This window comes from Prunus mume, linkage group LG2, assembly GCF_029339155.1.
Source record: "Prunus mume cultivar Tortuosa linkage group LG2, ASM2933915v1, whole genome shotgun sequence".
Lineage (NCBI taxonomy): Eukaryota > Viridiplantae > Streptophyta > Magnoliopsida > Rosales > Rosaceae > Prunus > Prunus mume.
In genome coordinates this window covers 17,880,962-17,900,247 of record NC_142699.1, presented here as the reverse complement: position 1 = coordinate 17,900,247, position 19,286 = coordinate 17,880,962, and the positions used below count along the sequence as shown (strand labels likewise).

The 19,286-nt window shown below is 38.0% G+C and overlaps 3 protein-coding genes across 4 annotated transcripts in view; all 3 read right to left on the bottom strand.

Annotated features, from left to right (window-relative positions):
* Positions 1-19,286, bottom strand: part of LOC103341655 (rust resistance kinase Lr10-like) — an 84,516-nt gene that overhangs the window by 13,715 nt on the left and 51,515 nt on the right. The gene's annotated exons all lie outside the window — the stretch shown is intronic.
* On the bottom strand, positions 10,259-13,341 carry LOC148919761 (LEAF RUST 10 DISEASE-RESISTANCE LOCUS RECEPTOR-LIKE PROTEIN KINASE-like 2.4). 2 transcript variants are annotated; one of them, XM_089047536.1, is made up of 3 exons: positions 12,357-13,341; positions 12,048-12,077; positions 10,259-11,467 (listed from the first exon to the last, which is right to left on the bottom strand). In XM_089047536.1, exons 1-3 carry the CDS (start codon positions 13,024-13,026, stop codon positions 10,347-10,349), a joined length of 1,821 nt encoding a protein of 606 aa, XP_088903662.1. In that variant the 5' UTR covers positions 13,027-13,341; the 3' UTR covers positions 10,259-10,346. The 2 variants fall into 2 exon arrangements, with proteins under 2 accessions (XP_088903662.1, XP_088903663.1); XM_089047537.1 differs by having other exon boundaries at positions 10,259-11,464.
* On the bottom strand, positions 13,925-17,901 carry LOC103341515 (Protein phosphatase 2C family protein). The gene is made up of 9 exons (XM_016796553.2): positions 16,887-17,901; positions 16,215-16,631; positions 15,680-15,851; positions 15,417-15,570; positions 15,267-15,330; positions 15,045-15,152; positions 14,812-14,937; positions 14,495-14,727; positions 13,925-14,305 (listed from the first exon to the last, which is right to left on the bottom strand). The coding sequence occupies exons 2-9, from the start codon at positions 16,422-16,424 to the stop codon at positions 14,083-14,085; spliced, it is 1,290 nt and encodes a 429-aa protein (XP_016652039.2). The 5' UTR covers positions 16,425-16,631; positions 16,887-17,901; the 3' UTR covers positions 13,925-14,082.

Sequence of the window (19,286 nt, the reverse complement as noted above, 5' to 3'; positions counted from 1 at the left end):
TTGTAACTCTTCCCACACCTCAGCAATCCTTCAAATCACACACAAAGACATTGATTTGTGTATATTTACAACCAAATGAAGACACATTGGGAATATATATAAAGGATCCTTTATTGTAAAAATCTTTGAAGGCTAAATATAAAAACAATTTCGAAGAAATTTGAAGAATCCATTTGCTTAATTTAAATTCATTGTATGTCACTGGATACTGACACTAAATAAGGTATTTCTAAATCCCATTTGAAACTATATTCTGTTTGTCTGTCGCGAATCTCATGGCCTGGTGCTCCAAGCTGAGGGGATATGCATAAACACGTGACGTCCTTCTTTTGGATGCGGTGCAGTTGTGCGCCGGAGTGCCAGCACGGTCTACCGTGCGTCGAGATGATAATGAGGTTCGGGTATAAGATGGTTTAAATGTTGTGCCTGTTTTGCATTCGACTCCTAATCAAACGATCGTGGCCGAGAGAGGAACGATCTCGGCCGTCAGGTTCACGGCCGAGCTACAAGGCCGTTTAGTGGTGGTGTTGGTGGCGGGTTTTAGGCGATGCTCCGGCGCGTTGCTCAGAGAGCGATGGTCGTATGATATATGGGGTGAGTGAGGCGATAACAGGATGGTGCTCCGGCGCCTTGAAAATCAAGAGTCGTATGATATATTGATGAATGGATTTTCCTTACAATCTACCACTACTCTAAGAAAACAAATAAAGGTATTGAAAGTGCATTACAGGAAAATATAATTTGCTCCGTGGGAGGCTTTTGGTTTGGTGTTTGAACCCTTTGAATGTAGTCCTGAGCTTAGTATTTATAGAAGTCCTAGAGGGACATTCGAGGCTGACAAGACCTGCGCGGTGGAGTCTGATCAAGTGGGTAGTCAAATCGGCATTTGGGATCGTGAAGCATGACGGTTTGGGGTTGAGAAGCATGGTGATGTGGACCCATAAATCTTGGTAAATCTCGGCCACCGCCCGATCGTGGGTTACCTTGGCTGTGGGAACGCATTTAATGCCCTGGTCTGGTGGTTGGTGATCCGACCTTAAGTCGTAAGATTACTTGTGAGAATGTCTGCGCCTAACCACCCTGATTTTCACCAAATCCTGACTTTAGTCACTTTCCTTGTGCATTAAATGCTTTTTGTGACTAGTGGGTTTGCTACGAAGTCAGAGGCATTACTTCATTAAATGGAGGGTGGGGCCCTGAGGCCACGTGGTGATTCAACCACAGCTTTTTTAAGCCGTGTCTTTTACGGCCTTCGGCCTCGGCCTTCAATACTGTGGTAGTCAGGCCGAAAGGATTTTGCCTTTGCAGCTTTTCTTTTGTTTTTAGGAAGGCGAAATGCTTGACGAAACGGTAGGCGCCAGGGCCGAAGGGAAATCCCTTCAATTAGTTCATGACCGTGATTTATTAAGCACAAACATATTCTTTGCTGCAGAATGCATGATCCAATTTCAAGATTTTTCAACTTTTTGGCATTAAAATGAGGCAAATCAGGACTATTGCCTAAGAATATAATACAAAATCCATCATTCATTGTTCTGTTAGCCTAGTGGAATTAGTTTTCTTGGTATTAGATTGCCTATTGGCCAAGTTGTTTGATCAGGTAAAAGCTTTTCATGCATGCCACAAGGGTAAGGAATTAATCCTCATAGTCTTAGATTTGGCTTTTTGTTTTAGAAGAACAGTGACAACAACATATTTCCAAAGGCTAGTTGCAGAAAATTCTCTCAGCTTTTAGAATATTACATGTAAAGTTCTTTGTCCAGTCGAAAATTCTAAATACTTGTCTTTTGGAAAAACAAAGAGAACAAAACATTGCTTCAAACTCTGCTCTTTAGTCCAAGATAATACTAAAGCATGCCAAACTTATCAAAGAACACATTCTTAGAGCTCCTCCAATTTACCAATGTAATTGCTCATTTTTCTGGAATTTAAGACCCTAGCCCTTACATTCAAACTCACGTCGGTTGTAAACACAAAGTATAAGATATGTCGTTGGAAACACAAAGTATTATAAAGTGATTCTTTAGCAGATCAATGGATGTATTAATAGACCAATTGCCAAAACACACAAAAGGATTAACCAACATGCTCAGATATTGTAAACATCTGATCCTATCATCATAACAACAAATAACAATACAACAAATCATCATAACAGCAGAATCAATTTGGGCAAGGAATCAAAGGATTCAATAGCATGCTCAATAACCCATCAGCAAGCCATTAATCCGTTAAAAAGTTGAGGGGATGCAAACCTGAAGAGAAACGATGGAAGAACTAGTAGATCGAAAATCTCTCAGAAAAATATTGGACAGAAGATTGAAGATGGCTGAACCAACGAATGAGCAGATGAGATGAGATGAAGACCAAACAAACGGCGAGATTCGCAAGGCGCCAGCCTAAATGGAAATCGACGGCCCCAAACGAATCCCGAAGACCAAGTCGTGTATTCCATGGTTGCCCTAATTAGCCGAACGAAGTGGTTCGAAGCGATGTTTTGTGGAAACGAAAGAGTAGAGAAAGATAGGAGGTGTATCAATTCATACTTATAAAGACTTTTTTTTAAGTGAGCGACTTTCATAGAGATGACAAATTCTTAAATACTCTCATAAAGTTGATAAAAGTCACTAGTAAATTGGCAAGACTTTTGCTCTTAATAATTAGCCTTAAAAGTATGAAAAGTCATTCATTTAATAAGCTTTTTAAAAGTCATTAACTTTTTGGATACCACCGAACTTTTAAATACTTTTTAAAAGTCATAACTGAATACCACCGAACTTTTAAATACTTTTTAAAAGTCACAATTGAATACCACTAGACTTTTATATACTCTTTAAAAGTCTAAATTGAATACCTCCAGACTTTTAAACTCTATAAAAGTCATTAAAAATTTGAATTGGATACACCTTAGTATCCAAAGAGAGAGGGGCAAAAAGGGAACATAGGAGGAAAAATTCAGTAAAGGGCAAAACCGTCACTTCACTATTGTGAATGAACAATCTAGGAACAATGAATTCCTGGATTCAGTTTTAGTATATATATAATTTGGTTGTAAGAGCATCCACAGTGGGGAGGTGTATATGGGGGTGTATGTTAAATATACACTCCGAGTCACCAGAATCGTCTCCAATGGGGAGATGTAAATGGATGTAAATATACATCACCACCATGGGGATGTAAAATAAAATGTATATTTACATCTATTTTTACATCCCTTGCATGTAGGACCCACCCGAGAAAAAGAGAAGAAAAATGAAGAAAAGTCAACATAAAAGGCTAAGACCCACGACTACACCACCGAATTTACACCTCCCATTGGAGCAAAAACATATTTACACCCGGAGGTGTAAAGGGATGTAAAGTGGCTTTACACCCCCGAATTTACACCCCCCACTGTGGATGCTCTAAAGGCATCCCATATATGATATATCTGACCTAATAAATAAATAATATACCAAAAGGCATCACCAGGCATTAGTAAAACGATAGTATGAACTGGGTCCTTTTCTCTGGCTGTCATTTTCTCTGGCGGTCTTGATGGTTTAAGTAGGAGACGGGGTAAGAGGAAAACGCATCCACAAGGGTACCTAACCTAGACTTTGTGGTGTTAGTCGTGGATGACTAATTGAAGGGACCTATCCCATTCAGGGTCATACCTGAGATTTTGAGGGCTCTGTGCGAAACTTAAATTGGGGCCTCATATAATCTAATACGAAAATACTATAAAAATTTGCCATAACTTAATGTCATAAATAAAATTTTTTTAACAAAAGTCACCATCAATAAATATGTAATGACAATCAAAAATCAAATTCATAAAAATTTAAATGTTTCCGTTTGATAAAGTTAAATGTTTGGTACAAAAATAAGCTCCTTGTGCCCCTATAAGGTCCCTTGCTGCCTCCAATAAGCAATTTGTGTTTAATAGGAAAAAAATTGGCAATCACAAATTAAAGAATAGTTGCACACAAATGTCATTAACAAATTAGATTATATACACAAAAGCAACAACAAAAACATACCTGAATATCCAAAAATCATTCACATTGTATTTGTTGTCCTTATTTAAAGAATTAAAACTATTACGAGAGCTTTTTCCCCAAAAGAAAAAAAAAACACATCCATTACAATACTAATGTCTGAAAATTGATCTTCTCGTTGTTGTTCATTGAAAATATTTTCATCAATTGTAGCATGTGATTCTTTAACAATGAATCTATCAAGAGCTCCTCTTTGAGATTGAGTCAATTCCTCGATTTTTCTTTTTCTAAGCCGTTTTGTATATCCATAAATGTACTTTCTAATAGGTGACATGTTTAGATTACAAAGAAAAATTCCAAAACCCAATAAACTGGAAGAAAACCCGAGCAAGAAATAGATAAATATTTGTACAAGCTATAGCCTCATATAACCAATCATCAACATGAAAATAATTTAATAAAATAGGTCATTTAATATATAGAATAGATTGAAATTTAGATACATACCTGAATTTGAATTGAGATTTGAATATGACTATTTGATTTTGAGTGGTCTTTATGAATTTAGGAATTAGGAATTTCTCTTTTTGGTGTTGAAATTCCTGAAAAATTGAAAGAAAAACAAAAAATGTCAAAGGATTGAAAAAAGAACTAAGAGAGATTGATGAATGATGATGATTACTTACCAAAAAATCTGAGTTTAAGAGAAAGAAGAAGCCACGAAGTTTTGTTTTGAATGAAGAAAGTACTTTTCTAGGAGAAGAAAACCTTTTTTAAAAAAAATTTAACAACTATAGTTTGGGGGATATATATACTCCTCCTACCTTGTGTTAAGCTTCGAAGTTTCCTGTTGTTAAATGAGTAAGTGCTCCAGCCAACTATAGTTTGGGGGATATATATACTCCTCCGACCTCAACGTGAGTCGAACTTTGGCCCTGTTGTTAAATGAGTAAGTGCTCCAGCCAACTCCCCCAGACACGCTGTTGTGCAATATACTGCACGTTATACTATATATACAATTCCTCTAATATTATATATATATATATATATAATATAAAGAATTTTTTTTTTGGGGACCCTTTGCGGTGACACCACTTGCACCACCCCAGGACCGCCCCTGATCCCATTGGCCGGATTGATACAATGGCTACAGAAGCAGGACTTTATAAGTTTTGTTCTACACTCTGTTCCTTGTTCTCTCTCAATAACAGAATCCTCTGTTTACTGAATTTGACAAGCGCAAATCCACACACACACACACATATATATATATATATATATATATCTTGGCCTAGATTAGAGACTGAGACTTAACTCAGTATGGTTTCAATCCATGTCATTGAAAGATTGAGCTTATAGCACATTGATGTCGAGGGTGGCTTACCATCATTTGGTTCGATTGCCCTTCTTCATCAATAGGCACACAGCCAAGTCCTTATAAACAGGAACTAAAGCAACAAATGAGCAGCTAGGCCAGCAGCATGGGAAGCATAAGGTATTCTAGATTTCTTGCAACCAAGAGAATACAAGATGAATGACTAGTGGCCTTAAACAAAACTATTTGACTTGCCTGTTTCTTTTTCCATCCATGTTTAACTTTCAAACTTGCACAGCAATTGGGTTTAGAAGACCTACATCTGTAATTTGATCATCCTTAATCATCGACCAAAAGGCATGGTTTCATGGACTCCAAGTCTTGGAAAACCTCATTCTTCTTCACCAACATGTTATCAAGTATTGGTTATAATTTAATGAACTCAAACTGCAATTTGAACATTAGCCACTCAAGCATCTGTTTTAGAATTGTCTTAGAGTTGAAGATTAAGGGCAGTCCTTAGCTAGGATTAGGAAAGATTATACAGTTGATAAGTGTGCTTGCCTAGTGCTATTATAACTAGGGAGACTAAATATTTGCAGTTATGAAGGTTCTCATTCTCATTCCACGATTCTATAAACCCTTTCTGTCAACTTAAGGGAAAGAAGAGTGATGCTATGCTAGTGCTATGCACTATTTGAAGGTAGTTTTGTTTTTGGTGCAATAGTGCATGCCTATTGGACAATCCAATACTGCAGCACTGCTGCACGCTGTGGGTCATTTCTGGCAAATGCCTCTCTATGTGATTTTCCCACTGCACAGCCTTGACACACCTTATCTAAATCACCAATTTCTAGCAATCCATACACCAATTCTTTCTGTTGTAACAGTCTCAAGTTGGGAAGATTTAGATGACCATATCTTCTGTGCCAACACCATGTAGTCTCCTTAACTGTTGCCTTCATAGCCACTGTATTCACATACTTGAGGGAAAGAGGAAAACACCTATTTCCTGTCATTGGAACTTTAGTAACCAGATGTTTGAGAGACTAGTCATCATATATCTCCAATGTAGAATCACCAAAAAGCAAGCAATATCCATGCTCGATCATCTGTCCAACACTAAGTAGATTCTCATCCAATCCTGGCACAAGCATGACTTCTTTTATGTGCATTGGTCCAGATTTTGTATCAATGAGCAAAGTGCCTTTACCAGTGGCTTGAACCAAATCTCCGGTTCCCATCTTCACTTTTGCAGTAACATTTGTATCTATATCAATGACAAGAGATTCATGTGAGGTCATGTGGTTGCTACAAGCATTGTCCACATACCATACAAAACTGTTCTTGAGCATAGAAGCAGCATGATACGCATACAACATTGTTCCTTCTTCCTCCGTGTACTTTGCATAATGTGTTGCTTGAGGTGCCTTGCCACTATAGTCTTTTGCCAAGTGACCAAAATTTTCACACTTATAGCATTTAGGTTTGCCTTTGAACCAACAAACACCATAATGTAATTTATCACAGATTTTGCAGGGTCTTTTTGCTCCTTCATTTTGGTTCTTCCTTTTAGAAGAGCTTCCAGATTTCCCTTCCCATTTCTGTTTATTTTATGACTTCCAATTCTTCTTGGACTTGGAACTACCATCTTGTGCAGCATTTGAATGCTCTTTAGAGTTCACACTTAGGCTGAAAAATGCCTTTTCTATCAAATTTTCAGAGTGCCTTTGCAAACGTTGTTCATGAGATTTCAGAGAGCCTATAACCTCTTGAACTCCTATAGTTTCAGTGTCTTTTATTTCTTCAATCACTTCAACAATGGAATCATATTCCCTAGACAAACTAATCAAAAGTTTCTGCACAATCCTTCAATCAGCAATCTCTTCACCATATGCTTTCATGTGATTTACTAACTCAAGCACCTTAGTTATGTAATCAAATAAAGAATCATCCTCTTGCATACGAATGTATTCAAAATCCCTTCTAAGTGCTTGGAGTTTAACAGATCTTACCTTCTTATCTCCCTTGAACTCTTGCTGTAGATTTTCCCATGCTTCCTTGGCTGACTCCTTCAATGCAATTCTGGGAAAAATATCGTGAGAAGCTACACTTTGTATCAGCCCCAAAGCTTTAGCATCCTTTGCAACATTATCTTCTAATGCAAGCTTTTGAGCTGCAGTCAGAGCTTCTCATTCTTCCTTCTTCTTAGGTTGATCATACCCATTTTCAAACAGATCCCACAACTTATGAGATTTGAAGATTGTGCACATCTTTATTCTCCAGAAATCGTAGTTGCTTCCATTGAAGATGGGAGCACGAAGCTCATCCATTCCAGATATAGCCATTTGAGACCAGAAACATAGGTTACCTCAGCTAGCTTACTATGATTCCACGACGTCCAGACTCAGATCTCGAACCTAGCTCTGATACCATATTGAAGTTTTGACATACTAGAAGTTTTCTTGTAGAAGAAGTATATGAAGAAATGCAGCAGAGAGAGAGAGAGAGAGAGAGAGAGAGAGATTGTTACTCAGCTCCAAATGATTAGAATGCCACGCACTCTCACACACATTTCATTCTAACAGAAACATTCCTTTTGTACCTCAAAGAATATGATCTCAACCATACAATTTTGTGTCAGCAATATGAGCTGCACAATTGGCTTGAGCTAGGACCTATGAGACCTACACTCTAGGATTAAATCTAAGTCTTACACCTGTCTAGCTAAGGACTTAAACCAGTAAATAATTTACATTTCAACAGTGTGTGTCTGTTTGTACCGAATACAAAGTATTTTCAACACCCTTGGAAGAAAGGAAATGGATAAATAACTAAGAGTCATGTAAATGTGGCAAGCATCTAATTTGATGTACATCTATTCCGATGTATATACCTTTTTCTCCAACGGAACATTTAAATTTTCCCATGTCATCAATGAGGCATTCGCCTTTTCTATCATAACATCGATTACATGCTTCGCTTACTTGCAGTTGAACGTAGAACATAGTAGACAATGCAGATAAAATGTCGGGAGGTTGATTTGTATCTCTGGGGATCCGAATGATTGAACACGATGGTGGGAGAATTAGTAAACTATCATCAGACGAAATACCGTAGTAAGTATGGCTATCATTTTTGCAGTGGTACTTAAGATCTTTGTGGAGTGGGGTGTTGCATTTGAAGATGGTCAGATTGTGTGTGAATAATTCATCAAAGATTGGAGAAGGTCTGGGAAGACTCCAATCTTCGAAAACTTGATCATTGCAGGGATCTCTTTCCAAGCGCTGCTGAAGATCTGTGTCTTTAATATAAATCGTATTTGGTAGAGTCCAGCTCACAAATTCATGCCAGTATCCTTCCTCTTTCAGTTGGATCTTCGGATGATTGTGATCAGAACATTCAACTGTGAACAACCTGCCGCATTCAGGAGGATGTGTCTTATTTTTTAAGGGGAACTGGATATGGCCTACTTTTTCATTACAGAGGATGGAATGGAAGGACAGCATTTGTTGTAGAGTTCCCCTTCTTCGATAGAGTGAAGAACCACGAGGTGAGTGAGAAGAGAGAAAACAACAGACAATGGGGGAGTCAGGAAGGGTGCCTTCATATTTGAATAAGAGCGTTAAAGCGCTAATCTCTTAATAAGTTAATTCGACACTAACTACTCATTTTGGCCCACTTCATAGTATCATTTGACATAAATTAATAATATATACATTCGTTACAATCATAATTGTAATGAATTATTTATTTATTTTTAGAAACATGAATTTCATATTTTAAATTCGTCTACACTACTTAAAAATTTATATTCCAACATAAAGAAGAATAAAAAAAGTTCATAAATCCCAACACTAAGGTACCCAACTCAATGCACTCATACATGAAAAAAGGACGGAAATAAAAAATTCACAAAGCTTAAGTCAAACAAAAGATAAAAAGAAAGAAACGTTATAAATTTAGGAGTTTTTAGTGTAAATATCATAACATAACCTTAAAATTTTAAGAGTGATAAGTAGATGAGAGATCAAGAAGTTTTATGGTTAATTTGTAGACAATAAAAACCTAATATATTGTTTATTTTAGGATAAATATCCTAAAACTAGTTTAATACATTACAATATTACATATCATATATTGTACATATATAATTGGAAAAAATGGAGTGGGGACTGGGACCCCTTAATGGCTCCGCCACTGCAAAACAGAGCACCACCACCACCCATTCTGTGTTAACAACAATAGCAACTTGGATATTTCATCAAGACTCGTAGTAAACACGCCGCCAGTTGACTTGGAAATTCCACATGCAAGTCTTGTACTTGACTCGGAAAATTGGATATACAACAAGACTCTCGTTTATTGTTTGTTTACTCTTCTTTCAGTAACGACTATTGCATTTCCAATAAATTACTCAGCGTTTGGTTACTAACAGAGATTTGACAGCATTTTCATACATGCACACCGATACAAGCCCAACAAAAAGAAACCAAACGCACTACAATTGCAAGCTCGGAAATTTACAAGACGCTCTTTTATTTGTTTACTTTTGCTCTTAGTGAAAAGACTTTTGCACAAAATAAATAAAAAAGACTTTTGCATTCAACGCGCTTTGCAAAAGACATCTTACTCCGCCTTTGATTTATGAATACCAAATTATAATTTCCCCACAATATCTACAAAAAGAAGCAGAAGAGTTTTCTTATCAAATTCTACCCCTCCCTGCTATAGAAGTCTCTTCAAATCTATATTTTTTGTTTTTTTGTTTTATGGTATATAATCTTCACATCATCTAAGATAAAGGCTTGCACTCATTTATTTTGATCGGGCTACTTCTAAGACTGTATTGGGCTTGGAACTGGTCCTTAAACTTGCTCATACTTTGCCCAATTATATTGTAGTCATTGGTCCTATACTATGAGCAACACTAATAAAATAGTCCACATGTTGGATCCACACCTGACAAAAGTTCATAATCATACAGTTCTCTGCAGTCTTGTTCATTATTCAGAAACATACAAGTGTTCATGTAAAATACAGGGCACGGTCTATTCTATTGATACCAATGTAACAGTAGAAGAATCTGCTACCGGTTTTGGTGGGGAAGACAAGTAAGGCTTGGGTGGTATCTGCAAGCAATCAACGCTGCCTTCCAACATATCTATCACTTGTTTCATCGCTGGCCTGTTTGAAGGGTCTGTTTGTATGCACCACAAGCTCACTATTATCATCTTCCTTGCTCTTACTTTGTCTTCCTCACTCATTATGCTCGGCAGACCAAGTTCTTCATCAAGTTCCAGACGCTTGTAAATCCAGTGTGGAAAATATATTTCACTTGTATCTTCAGCTTCGGCATTGATGTTCCTTCTTCCTCCAACCATCTCCGAAAGCATCATCCCATAGCTATATACATCTGACTTGTGTGAGACCCCTCCAAAATTCCTACAGAATACTTCTGGAGCAATGTAGCCAGCAGTACCTCTTGCACACGCCATTGACACAATGCTCTCTTTCATGTTGCATATCTTAGCAAGGCCAAAATCAGAGACTTTTGGTGTGAAATTTTCATCAAGAAGAATGTTATGAGGCTTGATGTCAAAATGCAGAATTCTTGTGTTGCAACCGCGATGTAAATACTCCAACCCTCGAGCAATGCCTAGTGCAATTCGATCCAATGCTTCCCATCCCAAGTGATGATTTTTGTTCGGGGTATTTGCATCAAATATGAACTTCTCAAGTGATCCATTAGGCATGAATTCATAGATGAGAGCTCTTTTTGAACCCTCAAAACAAAAGCCCCACAAGGAGACAATGTTGACATGGGAAGTTCTGCTAATGGCTGCCACCTCATTCATAAATTCTTCTCCATTACCTTTTAATTTGTTCAAGACCTTCACCGCTACAAGACTGCCGTCATTTGATTTTCCCTTGTATACACTACCGTAGCCCCCTTGCCCTAATTTTTCTTCGAAGGAATTGGTCATTTTCTTGACCTCCAAATAGCTATATCTTCTAACTTGAAGTGGCCCATAGCTCCTTAGAAAGGCCTCAACAATTTGACGATCTTGGCCTTGATTCTTCCAGAAGAAAATAAAGCTATCATATGCTAACTTTCTTTTTAAGCAGCAAACAATAACAACTAGAACCATGAGACCAGCAACTGCACCTGCTGAAGATGATAAAAGAAAGGAAATGACAAATTTATGCAGTTCATTTAGGAATATATCAACTAGCATTCCAGGTTTTTTTTTCTGAGAAAGTCTGCCAGGCAAAAACATCGAAAGAATCACTGTTGTTCTCATGTTTTTAACTGTTTAAATTTGAGAGATGTGCTATAAAACCTCCACAATCAATAAAAATGTACACATTAACCAAAAACATGCAAGTGAGAGAGATATCAACTTTTGACCAAGGGACTGTATGGAGTCAAATTATGAAACAGTTACAGAACAGTTTATACCAGGGGTTGCTAAATTTGATCAAGGTTATCTTTTACAGAGCATTCAATTTACTTACTTCCCCAATGTGTTTAAGCACAAAGTGCAAAACGCGGGAAAGGAGGCATTAATGAACGGTGTACACTGCAAGAAATATGTTAATATTCAAAGCTTGTTGATTTCATGTATCCTTAGAAAAGTAATCCTCTGTTGAGAGGCACTTGGGACTGATTTGATTTCCTTTCTGGGTTATAATAGTTGTCCTAGATGAGATCAATTATATATTTAACTTCAGAGATATCAATCTCTTACCTAGTCCTAGCTTCAATCCCAATTTATCTCCTGCAACATAAATTGCAAAATGAAAATTTTGTTAGCTGAAGCAAAGAAGATTGAAGTGGCATATATATAATTGGCATTCAACAAAAACAAGATAGTGCATAACGATCATTTAAAAACTCATATGTACTTGCGTGTGTGTGTGTGTTTGTACCGAATACAAAGTATTTTCAACACTCTTCTTTCCTTTTTTTTTTTTGGGAGTTGTATCCTTGGAAGAAAGGAAATGGATAAATAACGAAGGACATCTAATTTGATGTACATCTATTCCGATGTATATACCTTTTTCTCCAACGGAACATTGAAATTTTCCCTTGTTGTCAACAAGGCATGTTCCGTTTCTAAAATTACATCGTTCACATTCCTTGCTTACTCGCAGTCGAAGCTGGAACTCAGTAAGTGAAGGGGGAGATTGATTTGGATCCAATGGGATCTGAATGATTGTACACGATGGTGGGTGACTTACTAAACTATTATCGTAGTAAGTATGCTTATCATTTTTGCAGTGGCTTTTAAGAACTGTATTGGGGAGGTGGGTATTGTTGCATTTGAAGAGGGTCAGGTTGTATGCGAATATTTCATCAAAGATTGGAGAAGGGCTGGGAAGACTCAAATTGTCGAAAATTTGATCATCGCAGAAACTGGGTTCCAAGCGCTGCTGGAGCTCTCTGTCATTGATAAAAATCGTATTTGTTTCAAAGATGCTCTCCAATTCATGCCAGTATCCTTTCTCTTTCAGTTGGATCCTCGGATGATCTTTATCAGAACAATTAACTGTGAACAAACCGCATTCAGGAGGCTGCATCTGACTTTTGAAGGGGAACCCGATATCGCCTGCCATTGCATGACAGTAGTAGGGAGGACAACGTTTGTTGATTTTCACTTCTTCGGTAGAGTGAAGAACCACGAGATGAATGAGAAGAGAGAAAATAAACAAAGCCACGGGAGCCATCGAGAAATTCCCAGCTGAACTGAAGAGCCAGAACTAAAGCACCACGGAAAAAGAAAAACAAAAGGATCTACTTCTCAAGTTCAGAACAAGACTGCTGAATTGTTTACTTCCATTCTTGCTTCACAATATATTAAGTTCATTCTGTGTTTAACACGCTAGCTGACTTTTGAAGGGGAACTGGATCATACCTACGTTTTCATTACAGTATTCGGGATGACAGTGTTTGTTGATTTTCAACTCTTCAGTAGAGTGAACCACCACGAGACGACTGAGAAGAGAGAAAATAAACAGAGCGTCACCACCGCCACCCATTCTGTGTTAACAACAATAGCAACTTGGATACCGTTCTTCCTTCACCATATATTTCATCAGGACTTGTAATAAACACGCCAGTTGACTTGGAAATTCCGCATTCAAGTCTTCAACTTGATTCGGAAAATTGGATATACAACAAGAATCTCATTTATTATTTGTTTACTTTTCTTTCAGTAAAGACTAATGCATTTCCAATAAATTACTCGGCGTTTGGTTACTAGCAGAGAATTGACAGCATTTGCATACATGCAGACACCGATACAACCCAACAAAAAGAAACCAAACGCATTAAAGTTGACAGGAGATTCTATATGCCAGACTCGGAAATTTTCAAGACGCTCTTTTATTTGTTTACTTTTGCTTTAGTTAAAAGACATTCAGTGCGCTTTGAAAAAGACATATTACTCCGCGTTTGTTACTAACAGAGAATTCACATCATTTTATTTTATTTTTTTAATTTTATTTTATGAACTGGGGGTGTTAAAACCCTAAGGACACACAGCAACTACTTACTACAGGAATTCACATCATTTTCACACATGCACCGATACAACCTAAAACCAAACGAGGTTACCTTGCTCAGTTCCCAAAACTCATTTCATATTATTTATCAAATTTACATATACATTTCATGCGTCATTCAATTAAGATTCAAACAATATTGCTTGGGCCTACGAAAATGGATTACAAAAAATGGGAATGAAGGGTTAAAAGAATGGTGGCGAAACAATATCAAACAAGTTACGCTACTTTGACTCCGCTCGGGCGTTTTCCTTCCATGGCGTCCTTCTTGTTACAACAATCAGAACAAAGGAAAGGCCCTTGCCAAGGCTTTGAACTGGTGGAGAAGATAGAGCCAGCATGAACAGATATGCCCTCACTCGGTGCAAGGTCAACTTGGCATACAGCACACATAAACAGCCCAGATGTTGTTGATTGTGCTGTGCACTCATCACTGCCCAGCCTGCAACACATTTTATATGATCAATAATCTCTATTTCAAAGGTAACCAAAGCCATGATAAGAAGCTCCACTTTGATCTGCTATACAAGTGTAATAAAACGTCATAAAATGTGAAATGACAATACTTAAATCAGTGGCATTGTCGAAGAAATTTCTTTTCACAATTAGTAGACAACTATAAGAAACTAACCTTTCAGCAAGCATGGCAGAACCTTCTTCGAATAATTCCTCCACAATACCCACAGCTGATAGCTTCTTGGATAGTTTATTAGCAGAATCGCGTGACTTCTTCCTGAAAAACAGCGTCCTCAGCTTGTTCTGCTTTTTGGGTGGAGTTGAAGGCTGTACTGAATGATCAGGAGGAATTATGTCAACCACAATGCAGGTTGTATCATCCTTTAGACCCCTTGACCTTAAGGCTTCCTACAGAACAATCCATCAAATGCAATAAGAAAAAGTTCTTGTCAATGCATACTGCAAGAAAAAGGCACAGGTAGTTCAAACGACCTTCACAACTTGTCTAGCAGCAAGTTCAGCAGGCAACCCACGGCAAGATTGTGCTGCCATTTCTGAGGATAGAGCATCCCAGATGCCATCAGAAGCAATTATAAGCCTCCCACCAGCATTTGATAGCTTTTAAACCAATATAAGAATAATGTTAGTTTTCTTGCTAAAGAAGACTTGGCAATCAATTGAATAAAACCAAGCTTAAAATTTAAGTTCCAAAAGGAGACAGATACCTTGACTTGTTTCACATATGGTATCGGAACTATAAACTCCCCAACGTCCATGTCTCCAATTGACCTAGAAAGGCATAAACCCCCTGGCCAACAACGAAGGGGACCAATCTGTAGATGTCAAACAACATATATTACACAATGAAAAATGAATAACAATGTTTTAACAGAAAAAGTGTCTCTTTCTGTCAGCAAAAACAATCTGTAAGGTCTAGATGCCCTCACCTCTGCACCGCCAATAATGCTCAACCTTCCAACTTCCCCACCACTTGCAGCAACACGCTCCCTCCTAAGATTACAAACCGAATACTCAATTAGTAAATCCAGAGAACAGTAACAAGAAAGGAGGTTTATTGAAACTTAGCAGAGACATACTCCTCTACATTCTCTTCAAGTCTATGATCAACAGTTAAGGTGCAAACAGCACCACCCTGAGTATCTAAGATACAACGGGAGTCTCCTACAGATGCCACTGTTACAGTCCATCCATCAACTATTACAAAGGTAGCTGTTGTACCAGAAGTTTCTCCTGCAGACAATATTAAGAGTGAAAATAATCAGGGCCTGTTTGGGTGCTTCAAGATATGAGAAAAAACGAAAGAGAAGAACAAAGGCTAAACAAGTTGCAAATTCCATGCCTCTACTCTGGAAATCCTTATCAGTCTTCACAAACCCAGCAACCAAGGCCCGAGGTAAAGCTTGGAGCCACTCCTCCCTTCCTAGCCCACGGGGAATAGCACCCAATACATGTTTTAACAAATTCTCCCTTGTATATACTGCTGCTGCATTTCCGTTGTGCCCATCAAAGATCTGGCAGTTGATAAAAAAGCAGCGACTATCATATTTGATTACCAATATATTGATGGCTAAACAAAACTGGTTTGAGCACACTGCTTCACCCCATAATCTATAAACAATAGTACAAATACAAGAAACTCTCCAAACATATCTCGTTTACTGTCTGCGTCGGAACAGATAAACCCAATACAGTTCGGAATGAAAACTTACAGTGAACAAGTCAGGAGGAAGCAAATGGCAGAGCTTAGAGCTGAGCATTGATATATAACATTTAACACACCAAGTTTATACATATTGGGCATACCCCATGCACAACACTACAACAGAGCTGAGCTACAACAGAATCTAGTGGAAATATAAAAGAGACTAGATTACCGCAAATGCAGAAAATGTTGATGAAGAATTTCCAGGGACTCGCTGACCATCAGTCTTGATCAGAAAATAATCCTCCCCTTTCCTGGATTGAGCTGCATGCCCATATCTGACAGTAGGCTTCTCCATCTTCTCACTCTTCAGCTCTCTGCTGATCAGTGCAGCCAGCGGCACCAGATTATGATGGTGACGCCTCCCTTCTCCAGACGCCATAACTACCTCACCACTGTCTTTGCCAGAGGCCCAAGACCTTCAAACTATCAAACTTTTTGCCTCAAAAGCATACTAATGCTAAGCACCTAAATAATCCTACAAATTTTTATAATCAGTGGCCTCTCTGAGTATCACAAGTGCAATTAGCACAAACCCCAAATTATAACATAGAAAAATCGAACACTTCGCCAGCAACTCACAGCTGATCTGCATTTATCATTGGCAAAACAAAGAACAAGGTTACACTATGTCCTCAAAACACCTATGCATCCATAACATTCAACAAATTGATTATATAGGCATACCCTCTGTTAGTTACGAATATATGTAAGAAAAATACATAAGGAAATGCCTCATCTTGCATATTCCATTATTTGGCAACCAAAATTTTGAACACCAAACGCCAAACATAGAGATTCAACTTTCTATAAGATGCCACTGTTAAGCATGAATTCAGCTTACCCAGAAAAGAAAATTCCTAATTTTCGTGTTATTCTTCTTAGTTTTGCTGTGTCCCTTTCGTTTCTTCTCAGGAACCGAACAGAGAAGCAAAGATTCCAACAAACAAGGAAGAGATAATGTGCAATACCCGCGAGAATGTCAGAGCGCAAAGCCAAACGCAGATCCGATTGCGACAGTAATAAGCAAGAACAAAGACAACAAAGAAGCAGAAGAAAGCACATAAGAAATCAACACGGAGAAGTAACGCGTTTTGGTGACAAGGTATGAACTGTAAAACCCAATAATCAACGCCCAAATCCTTAATCTTTTAATTAAAAAAGCCTTTGAATCCCTCGAGTCAGCTTCTCGACCTTTTCCTCCACCAAACACCCACAATTAAAAAAGGAAGAGAAAATAAATCAGAGACCCAGAGACTAGTCTGGGTAGAGAGCTTTAAAATCCAAAGCTTTCTTCTTAAAAGAAATGGCAGCGAAAATCGGTGGCAAAAAAGCTTTCTTTTTAATCTAAACTGTAAAAAGGAAATACAGAAAAGTGGGTATGGCTGACTATAAAGCAATCCATCCATAAAATAAAACCCACATTCGGCTTCTGCAAAAAGTCGGCTTCTTTCTTCCTCCCAACCAATTTTTTCTCCAAAAGCAAAAGCCTTTTTTTTTCGGGAAAAAGTTCACTAGTGAGAGAGGGCGAAGGATATAAAGAAAGTTACAGCGGAATTATGTTTGTTGCGTTTGCTCGCTCTAGAGACGAGACAGAGCATCACAGAGTTGGTCGTTTACCTAACAGATCTTGCAGGAGAGTTTTACTGAATATTAATTGGATAATTTAATCCATCCCAAGAGTTTTTCCATGATTTTTTATTTCTTAGTTTTGGCCTATTATGAGCAGAAAGTCGACAGGGATATAATATTACTAATTTAATAACACTAAGTGAGATTAGCACTCGTAATTTCTGTAAAAGCTTAATACAAAGTTTTATCTGGTAAAACCAGATTATAAAAAAATAAAAACTTTTAAAACTGAAATCGAAGAAAGCTCACGGGAGAGGGTTTCAGTTTTCAGCTGGTGATGAAGTGAAGAGTAGAGACCAAGTGGCAATTGGTAACAACTTTCGGGATTATGATTTTTGCGGGAAAAAACTGACACGTGGCGCGGGGTTGTGCATGTGTTTCTGTGATGGCAATGATGTGGACAAGGTGCGCAGTGCGCACGTTGTATGTGGTTAGATGAGTGGGAGCCTTTGCGTTGCTTGCGGATGTCTGTCCTGTTACCTGTTAACCTGCAGGCTTTGCTTTGCCTTTTACCGAGGTCTTTTGGTGGTCTCCACACACCCCCCCAGTCAATGCTAATGATGGATTGTAGTGATTAAGCGATGATAATATAGATAAGGATGAAAGGAAACACCTGCTGCATGGATATTTAATTAGTTGAATTGCCTTAATTCCTTGAGCATTGTTGTTTTTTCAGATTAACTATAGTTAATGTGGTGATTAGGTACAGCAACATGTGGCTGTGGAATAATTAAGTTGGCCATATGCTGTTTATACATATGCAGCTGCAGGGTAGGGTTACAGTTGCAGGCTTGTAGCCCTCAGCCTCATTGGACTAATACAAAACCCCAAGTATAATATGATGGTATCCAATGTCCCATGATATAGGCTTCATGGTATGATGAATAATTTTTGTTTGCCTATTGCTACAAGTAGCTATAGGCCTTGCTATCAATTATTTCCTAAGATGATAAAAGGAAACTTGAAACCATGTGCAGCAAACTCCATGAGCTAAAACTCTCAGTTAACCATGCTTTGATTGTGTATGGAAATTAAACGATGTGCTACTTGTGGTGAGAATCCATATCAGTATCAGTCTGAAAGCGGCTGTGTCTGTGGCTGCAAATTGTGAATGATATTGCAAATACCATTTAATTCAAGTACATAATTAATGAATTGCAGATGGGGAAGTTGGAGAGATGGTCTCTGGTTGAGGTTTTAATGACAAGAACCACACGAGACAACCCGATGTGTATGTTATGATGCATCATATGAAAACCCATTTGAATACTTTCTCCCTCTCCAAAACCCATTTGAATTTATTTTTCTTTTTCTTTTCTTTTTTTCTTTTTCTTTTTTGGGCTTAATAAAGGATTAGGTTGACTATATTAAAGTCTGCAAATGGTAATTTCTGATTATCTGAGTGGAATGGGGACATAACAGGGAGGGGGCATAATGGCACATTTCCCAACGTATATTTATAGGTTTCTTCAGCGACCTCTTACCGAACTGAGATTTCTGAGAATTTTCCCAAGGCTGTAAGCCTGTAGGTGCCTTGGATCCATCATCACATTCACATACTGTGTTGTCCTTGCCTTGATGCGTTCAACTTTGAGGGCAAGGGATTTAGAAA

Excerpts from the sequence above, each read along its gene's own strand:
- LOC148919761 (XM_089047536.1), bottom strand. The coding sequence starts at position 13,026 with ATGGCTCCCGTGGCTTTGTTTATTTTCTCTCTTCTCATTCATCTCGTG. Across the intron at positions 12,078-12,356 it reads ATGTTCCGTTGGAGAAAAAG|GAGATAAATTGGGATTGAAG; the intron begins GTATATACATCG and ends TTTATGTTGCAG. Across the intron at positions 11,468-12,047 it reads GGGATTGAAGCTAGGACTAG|CAGGTGCAGTTGCTGGTCTC; the intron begins GTAAGAGATTGA and ends TATCATCTTCAG.
- LOC103341515 (XM_016796553.2), bottom strand. The coding sequence starts at position 16,424 with ATGGCGTCTGGAGAAGGGAGGCGTCACCATCATAATCTGGTGCCGCTG. Across the intron at positions 15,852-16,214 it reads CAACATTTTCTGCATTTGCG|ATCTTTGATGGGCACAACGG; the intron begins GTAATCTAGTCT and ends ATCAACTGCCAG. Across the intron at positions 14,728-14,811 it reads CTGCTAGACAAGTTGTGAAG|GAAGCCTTAAGGTCAAGGGG; the intron begins GTCGTTTGAACT and ends ATTGTTCTGTAG.